Here is a 19977-nt window from a genome sequence, read left to right on the forward strand (position 1 = left end):
GATGGTTGTTTGCAAAGCAAATTTAAGTGAACTTAGCCTGAATTACAAAAACAATTATTTTTTATCAACAATACTTTTTCTTTGATGCATAGAAAATAAGATACATCTATACAAATGTCTAATTTATGTAAGGCAGCAGAAGTAATTGGGTAGTTACTGTTACTTGTGTGAAAACTGTACTTCTGTCATTGAAAGTGGCCTTATTTTAACTTTTTCTCCACCTTTCACTTATTCACCTGCATAGTTACTAATAAACACCAAGAACAAAATCCTGTCCATTCAACTACTTTTACATGTTAATACAGTCATTTTAATACTCATTTTGACAAGTTCTAGAGAAATCTATTGGTTTACAATAAAATGGATATAACAGAATTTGTTTCCACAAGCTTCTCTTTAATTTTTACTTTAAAGATAAGGGCAATCATCAATTGTTGAGTATAATTCTGAATTTTTCTCCTTCTACAACTTTTCTCCTTGTAGAACTACTGTTGTTAATGGAAACAAGATAGAAATACATAAGAGAAAGGTAGGTTAAGACCTGGGGCTTCCCTGGTGGTCCAGTGGCTAAGACTCAGTGCTTCTAAAGCAGGGAGCCTACGTGCAACCCTTGATCAGGAAAGTAGATCCCACCTGCCACAACTAAAGATCCTGTGTGCCACAAGGAAGACCTGACGTAGCCAAGTAAATATAGGCTTCCCTGGTGGCTCAGTCGGTAAAGAATCTGCTTGCAATCCGGGAGACCTAGGTTCGATTCCTGGGTTGGGAAGATCCCCTGGAGGAGGGCATGGCAACCCACTCCAGTATTCTTGCCTGGGAACCCCCATGAACAGATGAGCCTGGTGGGTTACCAGTCCACAAGGTCACAAAGAGTTGGACATGACTGAGCTATTAAGGGAGAAGGCAATGGCACCCCACTCCAGTACTGTTGCCGGGAAAATCCCATGGATGGAGGAGCCTGGTAGGCTGCAGTCCATGGGGTCGCTAAGAGTCAGACACGACTGAGCGACTTCACTTTCACTTTCCACTTTCATGCATTGGAGAAGGAAATGGCAACCCACTCCAGTGTTCTTGCCTGGAGAATCCCAGGGACGGAGAAGCCTGGTGGGCTACAGTCCATGGGGTCGCACAGAGTCGGACACGACTGAAGCGACTTAGCAGCAGCAGCAGCAGAGCTATTAAACAAAGATTAAGACTAAACTACAAGGATATTAAAGGCGTTGGCGAATACGGGTGTCCTGTTTCTGAGTAATGTCTTGGTTAAATTATGGAGTGAATAGTTTGATTCCCTTTAGAATATTTTCACTAATGAGGATTTCTGTGGCTAACCCTATTCTAGAAATGGTAATTTAATTTTGTACTGTTCTCTGTGAAAGGACTTTGTACGTCTCCACTGGTTGAATTTTAAAATTGAAAACACCGAAGCTGCATTTGAAAAAAGATTATGAACAGACATATTTACTCATAATTACAAGCTGCATATATTTGTAAAGCAAACAACGAATATTATTTGGTGTAGCTCTTCTTATTCTTGATGTTAAGCTACATCGTGGTGTCTCTTTAATTTTCTTAAGACAGAAAAATCCATTTCAGGCATTTGTTTCTGGATTAGATCTTTAGAAACTGAAGTCATGTCTGACCTGAATGAACATTAAACTCAACACATCAAAACATACTTTATAAGATTTATAAAGTAAAGTTGGGTAAAGTTCATTTCTTCTTTCTTTTGGCTTTATTTTACAATAGCTGTATAAATTTAAGATACTTTTCCAAAGTTCTATTGTATATCATCTTCAAAATGCAGATGCTAACATAAAACATATGATAAGCAAAGTATGTCATATTATATAGAGGTCTGATAGGACCTTGATAATTCTTAAAAATCAATGTCCCTTTCATAAAACTCTTTTAATCTCAAATTATGAAATACTTCATATATGCAGAAAACCACACAAATATAATAAGTACTCATTTATACTTTGCATAAACCATAATTAAAATTTCCCCCATTTGGTTTAAATCCTTTTTTAAATAGAAACTAAAATTTACAGATTCTACTATAGCTGTATCCTTCTCTCTTTCTACTCCTCACTTCCCCAGAGATAACTAGCATCTTGAAGTTGATGTAAATCATTCCCCACATGTTTTTATACTTTTACTAGACATGTATGGTTCTCTTATTTCATCTGTAAAATTAAAGTGTTATACTTAATAAATTGATATATCATTATTATTAGTTTTTAAAATTTTATTAGAACCAACTGAATAGCACTAAAATTAAAATCGACTAGGCTCCTGCCAAGACTTCAATCTTTAAAATTGATTTTGGGGGAATAAAAAGCCCTTTATGTAACAGTTATTATGAAGTGTTCCATTTTTTTTCATGACCTTTGTTTCCCACTTGTATAATTATTTATACTGAAATTCATTAGCCTGCTCCTGAAGAGAAGCACTAAAGGCTATATAAGTAACCAGAGGTTAATTGGATAACTGTGGTAATTTGAAAGCTTATGCATGCTGACTTGCAGTTATTAATAATACATGAAGCTTACTACTGATAACCATTACCTTGATGTGGGAAGTGAATGAGAATAGAAGCTAGAGTCCCTGTATGTGATAAGTGGCAATTCAGGAAAACTGCTTTAATCTGTTTCTGACTCAGTTTCCTTATCTATGATGTAAAGATAAAATCCAATCTGCCAAGCTGCTGGGAAGATTATATGTGTGTGTGTGTGTGTGTGTGTGTGAAGTCGCTTTAGTTGTGTCTGACTCTTTGCGACCTTATGGACTGTAGCTCACCAGGCTCCACTGTCCATGGGATTCTCCAGGCAAGGGGATCTTCCCCACCCAGGGACTGAACCTGCATCTCTTATGGCTCCTGCATTGGCAGCAGATTCTTTACCACAAGCACCATCTGGGAAGCCCCAGGATTATATGAGAAAATGCCAAACAAACAGTGTTAAGTGCCTACTAGATTTAAGTTGTCACAGGGAACGACAATTGCGTATACTTTGCACTTTCAGAAATAAGTTCATTTACAGACTTGGAAGACTTAAAGAATTTTCATTTCTATGTTGCCTCTTGATATCTCATTTCTTAAGTAAGACATAGCTTCTTTGGTATACTTCTTAAGCTGATGTACCCTAGAGGTAATTTATTATTGGGTAAGATTGCCGGCAGAAATATCAATAACCTCAGATGTGCAGATGGCACCACCGTTAATGGCAGAAATCGAAGAGGAACTGAAGAGCCTCCTGATGAAAGTGAAAGAAAAGAGTGAAAAAGTTGTCTTAAAACTCAACATTCAAAAAATGAAGATCATGGTCCCATCTGGTCCCATCACTTTATGGCAAATAGATGGGGAAACAAGGGAAACAGTGAGAGACTTTACATTTTGGGGGCTCCAAAATTGCTGCAGATGGTGACTGCAGCCGTGAAATTAAAAGACGCTTGTTCCTTGGAAGAAAAGCTATGTCAAACCTAGACAGCATATTAAAAAGCAGAGATATTACTTTGTTGACAAAGGTCCATCTAGTCAAAGCTATGTTTTTTCCAGTGGTCATGTGTGGATGTGAGAGTTGGACCATAAAGAAGACTAAGCGCTGAAGAATTACTGCTTTTGAACTGTGGTGTTGGAGAAGACTCTTGAGAGTCTTGACTGGAAGGTTTGACTGCAAGGAAGTCAAACCAGTCCATCCTAAAGGAAATCAGTCCTGAATATTCATTGGAAGGTCTGACGCTGAAGCTGAAGTTCCAATAATTTGGCTACCTGATGTGAAGAGCCAACTCATTGGAGAAGACTCTAATACTGGGAAAGATTGAAGCCAGGAGGAGAGGGACGACACGGGGTGAGATAGGTGGATGGCATCACGGACTCAGTAGACATGAGTTTAAGCAGGCTGCAAAAGACGGTGAAGGACAGGGAAGCCTGGTGTGCTGTAGTCCATGGGATTGCAAAGCGTCAGACATGACTGAGTGGCTGAACAACAACAAATTTTTTCAGAAGTGTAGCTTCTCTTTTTTCCAACAGTTTTGAAAGTACCTAATTGCCTGTATTAAAGTCCTTTCTTATTAAAATATCTAGAGAAATTTCTTGTTCCTTTAACCCTACCAACTCCTTCCAAAATCCTCAATAGTTTTTGAAAACAGAGACTCACTATGCAATCACTAGTTGTCACCCCCAGGACTTTCAGGATGAGAATCTGGCATTTGTTACCTCACTTGCTTGATTAGAAGTGAATACAATCTGAATGCAACTAGAAAATGAGCCTCTAGTGTAGATTTTAAATATCTCATCACAAGAAAAAATAATTGTAACTTTTTATGGTGATGGATGCTAACTAGACTTATTATGGTGATCATTTTGCAAACTATACAAATATTGAATCATTTTGTTGTACATTTTGAAGCTAATATAATGTTATCCATCAATTAGATCTCAATTAAAAAATTAGAATAGAAAAAGAAAATGAGAACCTAGCTATTTGTATTCTAAAGTGACAAAACAGTACCATGATATAACCCCGCTGGTCACCTGTAATGAAATGCCAAGTAGAAAGGCTTTGATGGGCTTTACAGTTTTTGTAGTAGACTATTATGATGTTAGGGATAGAGCCTCAGACATAGAGAACAGACTTGCAGACACTGGGGTCAGGGGAAGGAGAGGGTGGGATGAAATGAGAAAGTGCCATTGACATATATACACTCTGTGCCCAGTCATGTTTGACTCTCGGTGACTCCATGGGCTACAGCCTGGCAGGCTCCTCTGCCCATGGAATTCTCTAGGTAAGATTGGAGTGGGTAGCCAGTATCTCCACTTCCCTGGAGATCCCCAGGCGAATCTCCCAGGGATCTTCCCGATCCAGAGATTGAACCTGGGTTTCCTGCATGGCAGGCAGATTCTTCACTATCTGAGCCGCCAGGGAAGCCCCATATATTTACAGTACCACGTGTAAAATAGAAAGCTACTGGGAAGCTGCCGCATAGCATAGGGAGTTCAGCTCTGTGATGACCTAGATGGGTGGGATGGAATGGGAGTGGGATGGAGGATCAAGAATGGGGGGAATATATGTATACTTACAGCTGATTCACCTTGTTGTGATTACAGAAATTATTAAACATTGTGAAGCAGTTATACTCCAATTATAAATAAAAAACACCCAGGGGCTATATGGGTGGCCCTACCTCTTCTGAGTACACTGAATCATTTAGAGAAGTGACATACTTGTCACTTTCAAATTCTTGACCTTTAAATTCTTGACTCAAGAATTTAAATTCTTTGAGTTTTAAATTCTCGACTTTTAAATTCTTTTAAATTCTTGACTCAAGTCCCAATGGGGGCACAGATAATATCTTGTGGCTTATGGCCTCAGGGCTCTTGTGGCTGAAATTCTGACTCAGCATTGCTGGACTGGGGTCTCTTGCGTGAAAATAGAGAGCATTGACTGGGAAAGTGCAGGACCTGAAAACTGGAATAGAATTATGTGGATGGGTTCAGATAAACTTGAGCCCTCCTCTTAACAGCAGGAAGGGTCTTTTCTTCCCAGGGATGAAGCTGGAGTTGCCTTACTTGGAGTTGTTCAGATAGTGACCACATTAAAGGATATCCATTCACCTCGCACCCTGCCCTACTGCTCCTAATTACCTCCAGAGTAAAGATCAGATTCAATTGCCAACAAGTCACAACTATAACACCTAATTCAGGAAAAGGAGTCTTACTAGATTTTGCTAATTTATACCAACAGACTCCTGAGGAATATCTACAGAATATGATTCTAAATGTGTTGGACCAGGAACAAAGGAAAGTAATTTTAAGGTGGCTGCATTTATTAATATGATTGGATTTAACAAAAATTCTGAAATCAAGGGCTAGTTTGAGCTGCTGCAAGTGGTTCTAGCTGTCTGCTTGGTATTGACTGAACTTAGTCTCAAGTGATGTATTTAGTAAGTAAAGTTCAGTTCAGTTCAGTTCATTTCAGTTCAGTCACTCGGTCATGTCCGACTCTTTGCGACCCCATGAACTGCAGCACACCAGGCTTCCCTGTCTATCACCAACCCCCTGAATCCACCCAAACCCATGTCCATCGAGTCGGTGATGCCATCCAACCACCTCATCCTCTGTCGTCCCCTTTTCCTCCTGCCCTCAATCTTTCCCAGCATCAGGGTTTTTTCAAATGAGTCAGCTCTTCGCATCGAGTGGCCAAAGTACTGGAGTTTCAGCTTCAACATCAGTCCTTCCAATGAACACCCAGGACTGATCTCCTTTAGGATGGACTGGTTGGATCTCCTTGCAGTCCAAAGGACTCTCAAGAGTCTTCTCCAACACCACAGTTCAAAAGAATCAATGCTTCAGCGCTCAGTTTTCTTTATAGTCCAAATCTCACATCAATACATGACCACTGGAAAAACCATAGCCTTGACTAGACGGACCTTTGTGGGCAAAATAATGTCTCTGCTTTTGAATGTGGTATCTATGTTGGTCATAACTTTCCTTCCAAGGAGTAAGCGTCTTTTAATTTCATGGCTGCAATCACCATCTGCAGTGATTTTGGAATCCAGAAAAATAAAGTCAGCCACTGTTTCCCCATCTATTTGCCATGAAGTGATGGGACCAGATGCCATGATCTTAGTTTTCTGAATGTTGAGCTTTAAGCCAACATTTTCACTCTCCTCTTTCACTTTCATCAAGAGGCTCTTTAGTTCTTCTTCACTTTCTGCCATAAGGGTGGTGTCATCTGCATATCTGAAGTTATTGATATTTCTCCCGGCAATCTTGATTCCTGCTTGTGGTTCCTCCAGCCCAGCATTTCTCATGATGTACTCTGCATATAAGTTAAATAAGCAAGGTGACAATATACAGCCTTGACATACTTCTTTTCCTATTTGGAACCAGTCTGTTGTTCCATGTCCAGTTCTAACTGTTGCTTCCTGACCTGCACACAGGTTTCTCAAGAGGCAGGTCAGGTGGTCTGATATGCCCATCTCATTCAGAATTTTCCACAGTTTATTGTGATCCACACAGTCAAAGCCTTTGGCATAGTCAATAAAGCAGAAATCGATGTTTTTCTGGAACTCTCTTGCTTTTTCCATGATCCAGCAGATGTTGGCAATTTGATCTCTGGTTCCTCTGCCTTTTCTAAAACCATCTTGGACATCTGGAAAATGCCTGAAATTCTTTGGTATAATGGGGAGGGAGGAATCCATATGACTATCAAGCATTTGACATATGGCTGATCTAAATCAAGATGTCCTTAAAGAGTAAAATAGTGCTATCTCAATGATAATTTTAATATGGATTACATATTGAAATAATAATATCTTGTCTATATTAGGTTAAGCAAAATATACTTTTAAAAAACAATTTCAGTTATTTCTTTTTACTGTGTTTTAAAATATGGCTTTTAGAAAATGTGTAAGTATACATGTGGTTTGCATCTGTGGCATGCATTTATAATTTTATTGGGCAGTGCTGATATAGAGGGATTCAAATGTTTGAGTGGATTTATCATGTGTGACATATTCTCCAATTTTGTTTCCTGCAAGGGCCCATTAGACAATCCCATCAACAAGGCATTTTGTACTAAGCTCTAGAGAGGAGCCCCTGAATCCTTGAAAAGCATTGTAGCCTTTACTGTTTGAAGGCTGGGGATGAAATTAGAAAGCACTGTCATGGTAATGAGCTCCCTGATCGCAATGTGGATGATAGGGTCATGGGGTGAAAAGTGAAAGTCACTCAGTCATGTCCGACTCTGCAACTCCATGGACGATACAGTTCATGGAATTCTCCAGGCCGGAATACTGGAGTAGCTTTTTGCTTCTTCAGGGGAACTTCCCAACACAGGGATCAAACCCAGGTCTCCCACATTGCAGGTGGATTCTTTATCAGGGTCATGGGGTGGCCAAGACCAAATGGTCACAATTAACTATCAGAGACAAAGTGAGCATGGTCTTCCCAATAGTCATCCAACTGCCATGGATTTTTGTTGTGGTTTACACATCATGACTTCCTAAAATTAAAATATTTGTGAAGTGACCAAAGTATAATTAAGTTTTAAATAAATAAAGAACTCTAGGTTTGGTGAAAAAAGACCTGACTTGAGTCCACTCTTCAATTGCCAGGCCACGAGTGGTCACCTAGTGAGTGGGTTTGAACCCCCAGAACTGAAGGAGAGGCCTGGTAGTTATGAAAAAGGATCACATAATACCCTTTACATAAATCAAATTTATGTACTATAACTTTATTTCTGGATTTCCCTAAAGGAAGCCCATTTATCAAGACGTCTGATTTGACGAAAGGGAGATGCAGATTGTGTGATATTAAAATCTAGAGATCTGGAACACAAGTGCGTTTCATCAGTCAAATGATAGAGCTTTGTCTTAACACATCTGCCAGTGTGCCTGAAAAATCCATCTTGTGACAATCTTTTCAGTTTTTGAAAAAATAGTTGAATTAACAATTGGCAAAATAACAGCTGTCCTCCTTGACCCATTGAATGAAGGCTTTTAAAATGTATTTACTTAAAAAACCTTTTATTTTCTGGCTGTGTCATGGGATTTCTGGGATCTTAGTTCCCCAACCCGGAGAAGGCAATGGCACCCCATTCCAGTACTCTTGCCTGGAAAATCTCATGAATGGAGGAGCCTGGTGGGCTACAGTCCATGGGGTTGCACAGAGTCGGACACTACTGAAGCGACTTAGCAGCAGCAGCAGTTCCCCAACCAGGGATTAAACATAGGCCATGGCAGTGAGAGCCCAGAGTCCTAACCATTGGACCACTAGGGAATTCCTAGGGACCATTTTTTTTAATAGTAAGAAGTCTTTAGAATTGCTGCTCTATGTAAAACCAACAAATCAAATGAGATACCCTAACTCTGATTATTTTGCCAACAAAGGCCCATCTCGTCAAAGCTATGGTTTTTCCATTAGTCATGTATGGATTTGGGAGTTGGACCATAATGAAATCTGAGTTCCAAAGAATTGACGCTTTTGAACTGTGGTGTTGGAGAAGACTCTTGAGAGTTCCTTGAACTGCAAGGAGATCTAATGAGTCCATCCTAAAGGAAATCATTCCTGAATATTCATTGGAAGGACTGATGCTGAAGCTGAAGCTCCAATAATTTGGCCACCTGGTGCAAAGAACTGACTCCTTGGAAAAGATCCTGATGCTGGGAAAGATTGAAGGCAGGAAGTTGGAGATGGTTGTATGGCATCACTGACTCGATGGACATGAGTTTGAGCAAACTCTGGGAGTTGGTGAAGAACAGGGAAGCGTGGCATTCTGCAGTTCATGGGGTGCAAAGGCAGTCACAACTGAGCGACTGAACTGATCTCTGAAAACATGGGCCAATTCCTGCCAATTTCAAGGACTATTTCATTGTACAATGGGCGTTTGACCTTATCTTTTCTCCACTTCCCTGGTGGCTCAGAGGTTAAAGAGTCTGCCTGCAATGCGGGAGACCTGGGTTTGATCCCTGGGTCGGGAAGATCCCCTGGAGAAGGAAATGGCAACCCACTCCAGTATTCTTGCCTGGAGAATCCCATGGACGGAGGAGCCTGGTGGGCAACAGTTCACGGGGTTGCAAAGAGTCAGACACGACTGAGCGACTTGACTTCACTCCACTTTCTCCATTAAACTGAGTCCTGGGATAACAGAGATAGGGTTTGGAGAAATGACAAGATTACTGTACTTAAGTCAGGAGATTTAAGTGTTAAAGAATCTTGCAGATATTTGTTTTTTACCAGAGAAAATTAACAGACACTGGCACATAAAATGCAGCTACTATTCTGGCAAATTCATTCTTCATTCTTCTCCAGTAAAGAAATCATACCAGAATAATTTTCCTTTCACTTGGTAGGCATGGTGCTACATATCTTATCTAAGGGTACATCAACCCTCTGTCTTTATTCCTCTGAGATCTCGATCATCTCACTATCCCCAAGTCAACCCTGGTCCTCTAGATTGTTGAAATCATGCTCATAAATCTTGGTGAGCAGTAAGCAGCAGTTATTCTATGACTTTGTAAGAACTAAACATTCCAAAGTATGTGAAAAAAATCCCATTAAAAAAAAAAAAAAACAACCCAAAACAGGTTCTTTCTGCCTACTATTTCTGTGAAGTTTAATCGTATATTCCTGTCAGGATATTTTTGCCAAAGTGGCCCACAATTTTTAGTAATATGTCTGCTTGCTGGGTATCTTTGGATAATGGTGGAAATATATAACACATTTGGGTGAGCTTTTTCTTCCTATTAATCAACCGCTCTCAATGCTATCCCTTTTGAGTGTGACACAGAGCAAGAGAAGGCTGCCCTACTGATCCAGCTTGCCATGCAAATCAGCGTTCTTGTCTAGGCCATGTGACGGAGAGAATCCATCGTGCAGTGATGGGACATGAGTGAGTGAAAGTTGCTCAGTCATGTCCAACTCTTTGCGACCCCATAAACTGTAGCCCTCAGACTCTTCTGTCCATGGAATTCTTCATGCAAGAGTACTGGAATGGGTTGACATGCCCTCCTCCAGGAGAGCTTACAGACCCAGGGATCAAACCCTGGTCTTCTGCATTGTAGACAGATTCTTTACTATCTGAGCCTCCAGTGAAGCCCAGTGGGACTTGGTATGATGGCAAATTCTGGCAGTAGAATCACAGCATTGAGCACCTTGCGCTTCAGGGGAAAGCAATGATCCCATAGTTGTAGTACTAACCTTTAGCTGATTCAATAGTTTCTAGCAGCAGTGTGAAGTAATAATAATAGAATAATTTTATAGCAAATGCTATGTACTGATTACATGGCCCTCCAAGTATTAACTCTTTGGATAACTGAAGTCTATGAATTGTGGGGAAAAAAATCTATAGAAATGACTGTAAGAAGGAAAAAAAAATGTTCATTTCCTATAAATCTCTCTAAAAATTAGAGATCAGGAAAATTAGCCAATTCTGTTTAAAGTTTCAAAATATTAATGAGTGACAAATATTATTTCCTTTTTATGAATTGGAAAAGCTAAAACAGAAAAGGTGGAGCATGGCTTCCATAGGACTTTAAGCAGGGTTCTGAAGAAGTGCAGGCATGCGACTCTATTCATGACTGTAAACTGACAGTTCACGGCTGGAAGCTAAGCATCATGTTGCTGGCACGTACTGCTAGGTGGGCTTCCCTGGTGGCTCAGTGATAAAAAAAAATCTGCCTGCCAATGCAGGAGACATGGGATTTGATCCCTGGGTTGGGAAGATCCCCTGGAGAAGGAAATGGCAACCCACTCCAGTATTCTTGCCTGGAGAATTTCATGGAAAAAGGAGCCTGGCAGGTTACAGTCCATGGGGTCACAGAGTAAGACAAGGCTTAGTGACTAAACAACAACAATGAAAACTGCTTGGAAGGCTTTGAACTTGGGATGTGTCTTATTAGGTTATGAGGTAGTCATTTCCAAAGTCTTGCCTCTGTAGTCAAAGTGGAGAATAGTTAAGCTAAAATATTAATTACTTTGCATAAATTGTTGTGTAAATGAAGATCTTACTGAATTCATGAGATAATTAGGCAGTCCATTTTACTGTGGCTGATACAACACAAGAATTATTTATTTCTTCAAAATTTGTTAAACCTCTCTAAAAACTCTTACTCTGAATCCCTCATATGCATAGGAGCTCTGTCTTCAGGATGTCATTCACACTTAAAAAGGGCCTAATACTTTATTTTGGGGGGCTCCAAAATCACTGCAGTTGGTGACTAGAGCCATGAAATTAAAAGACTCTTGCTCCTTGGAAGAGAAGTTATGAACAACCTAGACAGCATATTAAAAAGCAGAGACATTACTTTGCCCACAAAATTCCATCTAGTCAAAGCTATGGTTTTTCCAGTAGTGTTGTGCGGATGTGAGAGTTGGACCATAAAGAAAGATGAATGCTGAAGAACTGATGCTTCTGAACTGTGGTGCTGGAGAAGACTCTTAAGAGTCTCTCGGACTGCAAGGAGATCCAACCAGTCCATCCTAAAGGAAATCAATCCTGAATATTCATTGAAAGGACTGATGCTGAAGCTGAAACTCCAATACTTTGGCCACCTGATGTGAAGAACTGACTCATTTGAAAAGATGCTGATGCTGGGAAAGATTGAAGGTGGGAGGAGAAGGGGACGACAGAGGATAGGACGGTTGGATGGCATCACTGACTCAATGGACATGAGTTTGAGTAAGCTCTGGGAGTTGGTGATGGACAGGAAAGCCTGGCGCGCTGTAGTCCATGGGGTCGCAAAGAGTCAGACATGACTGAGCAACTGAACTGAACTGACTTTATGTTTCAGAGTGTATCTACTTATCTACACATCTCTAAAATTTGTTACTTTGGGATATATTAAAAAAATCAAAAGAAAAGCATTCTTTCAAAAATTCAAATCAAAACTATTCATATAAAGTGTTTTCTCCTCTGGAACATCTAACTAAGAAAATAAAGTTAGATGAAATTTTCCTATTAAAGTCAAGGTTTTTCCATTTTATAGAAGCTGATACACTTTACTCTTTCCTCTACTCAAAATGTGTAGCTACAAGGTTTTCCAGGTTGAAAATGTTATAAAATACTAAATATAATAATCAGTGCCTTAGTCAACACCTCTTTGCAATGATTTAAATCTCCAAAACATTAATTACAAACTCTGGGATTATAATTATTGTTAATAATGTTAGGATAACACAAAATTTGATTTTTAATATAAAAAAATTAATTGAAATAGACTGCTTTGAAATCTTCTTTCATAGAATCCCATTGTTGTTATGGTTCAACTTAATTTTCAATTCTCAAATTCACCTGAAGCTTCCGTGTTCCACGTCCCTTAAACTTTAGGAAGGCAAAGTTAGGCATGTCTGCTCCCTATGTCAATTATCACAAAAATAAAGCCGGTTTTTCCTTTTGCTTTAATTCAAAAAGCAAGAATTTTGGAGTGGTATACATGAGTGTAACCAGTATCCCAATCTTCTGTCTCATTTGCTTCCTTTTCATATTTTCAGAGAACTGGCAGAACTGCCTGAAAATTGAGGTCATTAAAAAAAAAAAACCCACACATTTTACAGCTTTATAAATCTGGAAAAATATGTCTCTTTCCCTTTACTTTGAAAGACTAAATCAATTGGTTAAATTGATATGATGCTATGATTTTCTTCCCAATATGGGTTAACAGAAAGTAGAGACGGTTTAACTTATCATTTTAGTGAATGTTTATTAATTCCCTATGATGCGCAAATGTGTGATGCACAAGTTGCAAAGAACAAGTTAATGAGGGATTCATCAGATATAATGATCCAAAGAAGAATCATGCACGGCACTGATTTTAACAAAATCTAAATCTTAAATATCCCGTGTCCCCAGTACAATGCCCTCCCCAGGGTAGGTACTTAATATGAATAAAATTCAATTATTAACTCCTTAAAAAAACTGGTTTTGTTTATGTAAATAAATAAATGATCACTCCAATATTTCATAAAGAGTAGCATAGGTATTTTATATGAATTTGCATATTAGTATGTTATTTTCTAGAGCCAAATAGAAAGGACTTAATAATATATTAATATGTAACCACTTAAGTGTAGTGCTAATTTTAATGTGTTCAATAGTTTATTTTCTTACACTTCCTCATTTCCAATAGACTCTATGACATATTTTAAGTTAAAAAATGCACTGAAAGTCAGATTTGAGAGACATGGTTCTAGTTAAGTTTTCACTGCTAAATATCTATACTATCATGGTTAAATCATAATAACTTTAAGAGTCTCAGTTTTCTCACCTATAAACTGATTATGAAGAGACTTCTAATAATTTACCCATATATTAGAAGACTCAGAAAGGGAAAGTGAAAGTCGCTGTGTCCTGTCCGACTCTTTGCAACCCCATGGACAGTAGCCTGTCAGGCTCCTCTGTCCATGGAATTCTCCAGGCAAGAATACCGGAGTGGGTAGCCATTCCCTTCTCCAGGGGATCTTCCAAACCCAGGGATGGAAGTCAGGTTTCCTGCATTGAAAGCAGATTCTTTACCAACTGAGCCACCAGGGTAACCTGAAGACTCAGAGGTTTAGCATAAAAAGCAATTGTCAGTGAAATTAGTTTGAAATCTTGATTTACAGAAGTTATTTAGACATCAAAGGATAAGAAAGACCTCTCAGAAACTTATCATAATAAACAGATAAAATATTTTGCTAAAAGCATTGGTAGACAAGAAATATCAAGGGTGTTTCCCAGAAAGTAGGAGAGAAAACAACAAAGAATTAGAAATTAGGAAAGAAAGGACAAGAGACTTAATGAATCAATGTAAGGGGTTCACAGTCTGATTAACAGCAATTTCAGAACAGGGGATGTAGAGATGGGAATTATCAAAAAATAATTTAAGAAAATTTCCCTTTGAGTGACTGAACTTCATCATTCATGACTGATCCAGTACCCAGCATTTGAACAAATAAGCAAGCAAACATGGATAAGCCATAGTAAAGTTAATTATAGTAAAAGTTCTTTGTTCTTGATGTTTTAAATTATGATATATTTTGTGAAGACTAGGCTTCTGTTAAAGAGAAGATAAACCAGGAAAGTGGAAGAACTGGCTGCTGAGAAATAGGAGAATTAATATAAGAGAGTGATGAAAGAAAGGTCCGAAAGTCCCAGGTCTAGAGAGAAATCAGTTTGGGACAAAAATGGAGGCTTTTATGAGAAAGACATCTGAAAAAACCTTCGATCAATGGAATATTGGACATAACTAAGCACTTAGGAAGTTAAAATTCAATTATTAGTTCCAGAAAATGAACAGTCTTGTACAAAGATGGCAATGCAAGTTTAGTATTTCACTTGTCTCTGTGGTAGATTCACAAAGGGACAACTTGCTTAAGCCTTACCAAACGTAAACTCTGTTAATTTAACAAAGAATGTGATAGTGGAAGAGAAGGGAAAAAGATTATGAGATACTGTATAAAACTGACAGGTCAAGAAGTATTTGCAGATTCGATTTATTTAAAAATATAAAGGAAATTATCAGAAGAAATATCTAAAAGAGTAAGAAAATAGATTAAAGGGAGGTAGGTATAAGAATAAGGAGGGAGAGTAGGGACCTACTTATTCTTGTTTAAAGCTTTTGTCTTATTTGACTTAAACCACATGTGCCTTCATCATTGTGATAATAATGAACCTAGGATGAGCTCAGCAGAGACTTAAAATACTGGTTACTAGCACTGGTGTTGTTGTGTAGAAGGAACACGGCTAATCTATTTAACTTCTAAATGTGTGCTGAAATGTAGCTTATAATTACAACAACCCCCTACAACCTTTATGATGCTGGAAAATGCCATTAATTTCTCTTCTGAATACTGAAGCAGACATTAGGTACTATCACTATTAATAACAACATCTTTCTGAGAGGGTTGTTATGAGAATTAATTGAGTTAAGTCAAAGTGCTTAGAAAACTTCATTGCACCCATTAAGTGATAATAAATGCTACTTATCAGTATCAATACATAAGTTTTTAAAAGGTGCACACACTACAATGAAGCTTCTGTTTGGTTTTAGTCAGGAAGCTATAGCATTAAGAATGCAGAATGACAGAAGAATCAATGCCACCATAAATGAACAGTTACCTGTTGAGATCCCAAAATGTGAGGCAAACATGGTTTGGGGGATGTTGTTTGTGTGCATATGAGAAAACATGCTGGGGCTTCCCTCGTGGCTCAGATGGGAAAGAATCTGCCTGCAATGTAGGAGACATGGGTTCGATCTCTGGGTCGGGAAGATCCCCTGGAGAAGGAATGGCTACCCACTCCAAGATTTTTTTTTTAATAGAACATATATTTTGTTTCTCACCAAACAATTATAACCAAACTTTATTTGGAGGTAGTGTTGATTCATAGAAGACTCCATTATCCCCATTTGAAATTACTCTGCAATTCTGACATTCCATGGCTAGATTTTTACTTAAATTGGCACTGAACATAATTCTGATAACTGGTCAATTTTAAGATTTTCAAATTTACATTTAGCTTTTCTCCCAATATGCTACTGTAAATATAGGAAACTAATCCTCAAAACAGACCTAGGTTGATGGGGGATATTATCTTATCCTTAGTATGTAGAAATGGGAAAAAGGATATATTTTAGATATTACTCATCAAATTTACAGGCTTTTTCTGATACTTAAGAAACATATAAAGTTCATTTGTTTTCTAATTAATAATCACAACTTTCTGGAAATATTAAACATGCTACTAGGATGTCATTAGCTCTCACTTATTCCCTAATTTTTTATATATTTTATATATATTTAAAAATATATATTTTATATATTGATAAATTTCATGCTTGTATCATTGACTAAAGCTGTATGTGATTTCTGTATATATTTCAGACATTTAAATACTCTTGGATGTGTTACTTAGGTTTTTTCATATTTGTAAAACACCATATGATTTCTAGAAGTCAATGGACAATGTACTCTTTGTAGAAGCTCCTTTAACAAAATAATTGATCATTACATATTCAGCTTCTTTGGGATGTCCGTCTGACCCCACAAAGTGCTGATTTGAAATCCCACCTCACTTGTTCTTGCAACAAACTCTATATACTTTGACTGTAAAATAATCCCCAATATTTATGACACAATTATTTAAACAGGAAATGGGCTACTTCTCTTTAAAAAATGCAGAAGTTCACTCTAATAACATACTGTCAACCTACCTTAGAAACTATTCTGTATTCGTTGATTAGTAGAAGAAAGACTAAAATACTTTCAAACCTTATATAACTTTATAGTATTGTATCTGAAGATGGCAAGGAGAAAAAGGGTCAATTTTATTTCTTCCTTAAACTCCATATTACTATATTTTCCTGGGCCTCTAATTAAATCCATTATGTAATTTAGATAAGTACAGTATATGGTTTAATAAGTACTATTAATAAAAGATTATCATTTGTGAACTACATCATTGATAAAAATTTCATGTGTATGATATGAGTACTTAGGTTCTGGTTTGATGGGTCAGTTTGATAGTGATGGTCCCCAGTGATTTGAGCAACAGAGCAGATGTTGAAGTGACAAATTAGCTGTAGTGGAAATTGTATTCTTTATAGTGGTAGAAAAAGAAAGAATTGGGGGTGTGTGGATGTGAATATTAGTAAACTGGTGATTTTCTTCTTTGGGACTGTTTCATGTTGCTGTAAATATGTTTTCCAGAATTGCATGACTGCTTCCGAGAAACTTTTCTTCTTTAAACTTATGAATGTTAGGAGAAGGAAGGAAAGTCCTATGTGTCAGCTCAACAAAATGAAGCAACATGTACTGAAAAATAAATATCTAGTCTACCAGTAGATACAACTTGCACAGTCATTTTGAGAAACTGTACCAAAAATATAGACACCTCAAACAATACCTGATACATTTACTTGTTAACATTTTTAGAAGTTTATCTTGCAACTAATTCATGTCAGTGATTTGACAACTGTTTCATATTCTCTGTGTTTAATATTTATATGTTATTTCTGACAATGCTCTTTCTGTCATATCCAGAGTTACTAAACTCTAGATATACTAAACTACAGTCAATTTATGTTAAATATGTAAAAATGTTCCTGAACAGATAGGTCATCTTACTTTCCTCTGAACTGAATTACCTCTTATATAAGAAAAGGTTCTAACAATTCAGTTACACACAGTCATAGTAAAAGGAATTCACACACACAGACACACAAACAACACAAACTGACACACATACGAAAAGAAATCTGTAGATAGTTTCATTTAACACTTTGTGTGATTATGTTAACTTCAGAGGCAATGGAAATCTTTAAAATTGTAATCAAGCAGACAAACCACATTTTTTTCCTATTGAATTTTTATCACTTCCAATGGAGGTTTTAATGAGCAAAGAAAAGGTCAGTATGCAAATAAAAGAGACACAAACAGCATGTCTAATTAATATAGTAGAAAAGAAGTTCCTGAATACTTAGCTCCACTGAAGTAAAATATATGAAACAAACTTGCTTTGGTGTAAGAGTAGTACAAACTGTTACAGTCTCAGGAACAAGATCATTCAGGAGATTGTTTTTCCAGGCACTTCACATTAAATGGTGCTGCTTTAATTAGTTCCCATGCAGAATCTAAAGATGATATTTTAAGTTATCTACCTCCTCCTATTAGCTAATCTAATGATATGTTTCATAGCAGAAATCTGATTACTGAATAACCCAACGAAGAAAAATAAATAAGAATGAAAAATTCCCCAAATGCTACATTCAGTCTTAAATGCATTTTTATTTAGGTTCTCTTAATTCAATACTCCAACATGATTTATGCATTGGTTATATATAATTTTCAGAAAATCCATAAAAGACAAAGCGCAAACCCTATTAGTATATCTAAACAATGCACTTGTTTAGACTGTGAGCACAGGGAATTGAACTAAGATGCACTGGCAAATGAGGATACCCCTGAGAAAGAACACTATGCTGGATTCCTCCTTTCATAAATATGAACTTTCTCAGTATTTATGCTATTAAGAAATGACATTTACAGCTCTTATTCTAAGTTTCTGAAAAAGTATCATACAAATTCCCTCACCATCTCACCACCAATGGGCTTTGATTGGGTGGTAGTTTAATCTCAGTTATTATGTTGGAAGATAGGGGAGAAATGAGAATGAGTTATCTATGACTAAAAGTATTAAAGCTGCTTATAAAAGTTCTATTAATTTTCACAGTTGTTTTGCATGTTTCAAACCCTGAATTTTGTAGATGAGGGATAGTATTGGAGATAATTATTACTATGAACATAGTGAAGATGCTTCCAAAGTACCAGTTTATTATTTTATACCAAGGTGAAATGTATCTGTTGGCTTATTCTCTTTTGAATACAACCATCTGTAAGATTATAATTATACACATCTCCATTATCTCTAACCCCAGCTACTTTACCACATACCCACTCTCCCCCCCCACACCCCTAGTTACAGCCCACAAGCTGGCAAAATCTATGAAACTGTGCTAACAAGAACTTATGAAAAGAACATAATAAACAGCTGCTATTACAACATGACCACTGTCACTTCATTTTCTGATCCAATGGGTTAAGAGTGTTGTATTTCAATCTTTGCTTTTATCTAAAGATTTAGTCAAATTGTCTCAGATGCATAACTTATGCAGCTATGTTTATAACTATGCTTACAAATTCTGCCTGAAACATTTTCATTATTTCCAGCATAATAATTCTTAGACATTTGTAATATGAATTATTTCTAATAGATTCAATCAGTTAAAGTGTTACTTTTATGCTGACATACGCATGCATCTATTTAAGAACTGGTGTGTAGATCAGGTAAGAAGAAGTCATGCAAACACAATCCTGAGATCTAAGTTGGTAATTCTGATTCATAACACCCTTGTTAAGAGTTTGCTTTCTGTTGTTGGTAAGACTACAGGCATATCAACAAAAAACAAAAGTATGGATAATTTTGATCCTCAATTACTTGAAAGTAGTCTTTTATCTCTTTTGATAGCAATTTAGTTAGATATTAAAACTCTAAGAATGTATGATGCTTCTAAACATATTAGCGACACCAATATTGCAGGCTGATAAACATCCTTTTATATTAAAAGTAATAGACAACAGAAATGCAAGCAGTTTTCATGTTACATTTCTCTTCCCCAGAGTGTTTACTCTAGCAATATGGTCTCCCAGCTGAAGAATGAATAAAATCTGGAAAATGAGAAGAAGAAGTTGTTGGGGTTGTTAGCAGGAAGTAGGGATGGTTAGAAAGATAATTTTACACAGGTGGTTGATGACTGATGGAGGTGGATGCATTTCAGGAGAAATGGAAGGTTAGTATCTGGGAAAGAAACACTCTACCTGTATAGCCCAGCGAATTGTCATCGTTATCAGAGGTGGGGATGGGCGTCCCGTTGTCTTTTCCCCTCTCTACGTCTTCAGGGTCTGTCGAAAACAACACCAGAGCTGCTGATGGGGTCACA

General features: G+C 37.4%; 1 protein-coding gene across 1 annotated transcript in view; it reads right to left on the bottom strand.

Moving 5' to 3' along the window:
• ROBO1 (roundabout guidance receptor 1) overlaps nucleotides 1-19977 on the bottom strand; it is a 1293158-nt gene that overhangs the window by 568119 nt on the left and 705062 nt on the right. The window contains exon 3 of the mRNA XM_070367810.1: nucleotides 19856-19939. Coding sequence (XP_070223911.1) covers nucleotides 19856-19939 — 84 coding nt within the window. The remainder of the gene's footprint in view (nucleotides 1-19855; nucleotides 19940-19977) is intronic.

The sequence above is a fragment of the Bos mutus genome, chromosome 1 (genome assembly GCF_027580195.1).
Source record: "Bos mutus isolate GX-2022 chromosome 1, NWIPB_WYAK_1.1, whole genome shotgun sequence".
Taxonomy (NCBI): domain Eukaryota; kingdom Metazoa; phylum Chordata; class Mammalia; order Artiodactyla; family Bovidae; genus Bos; species Bos mutus.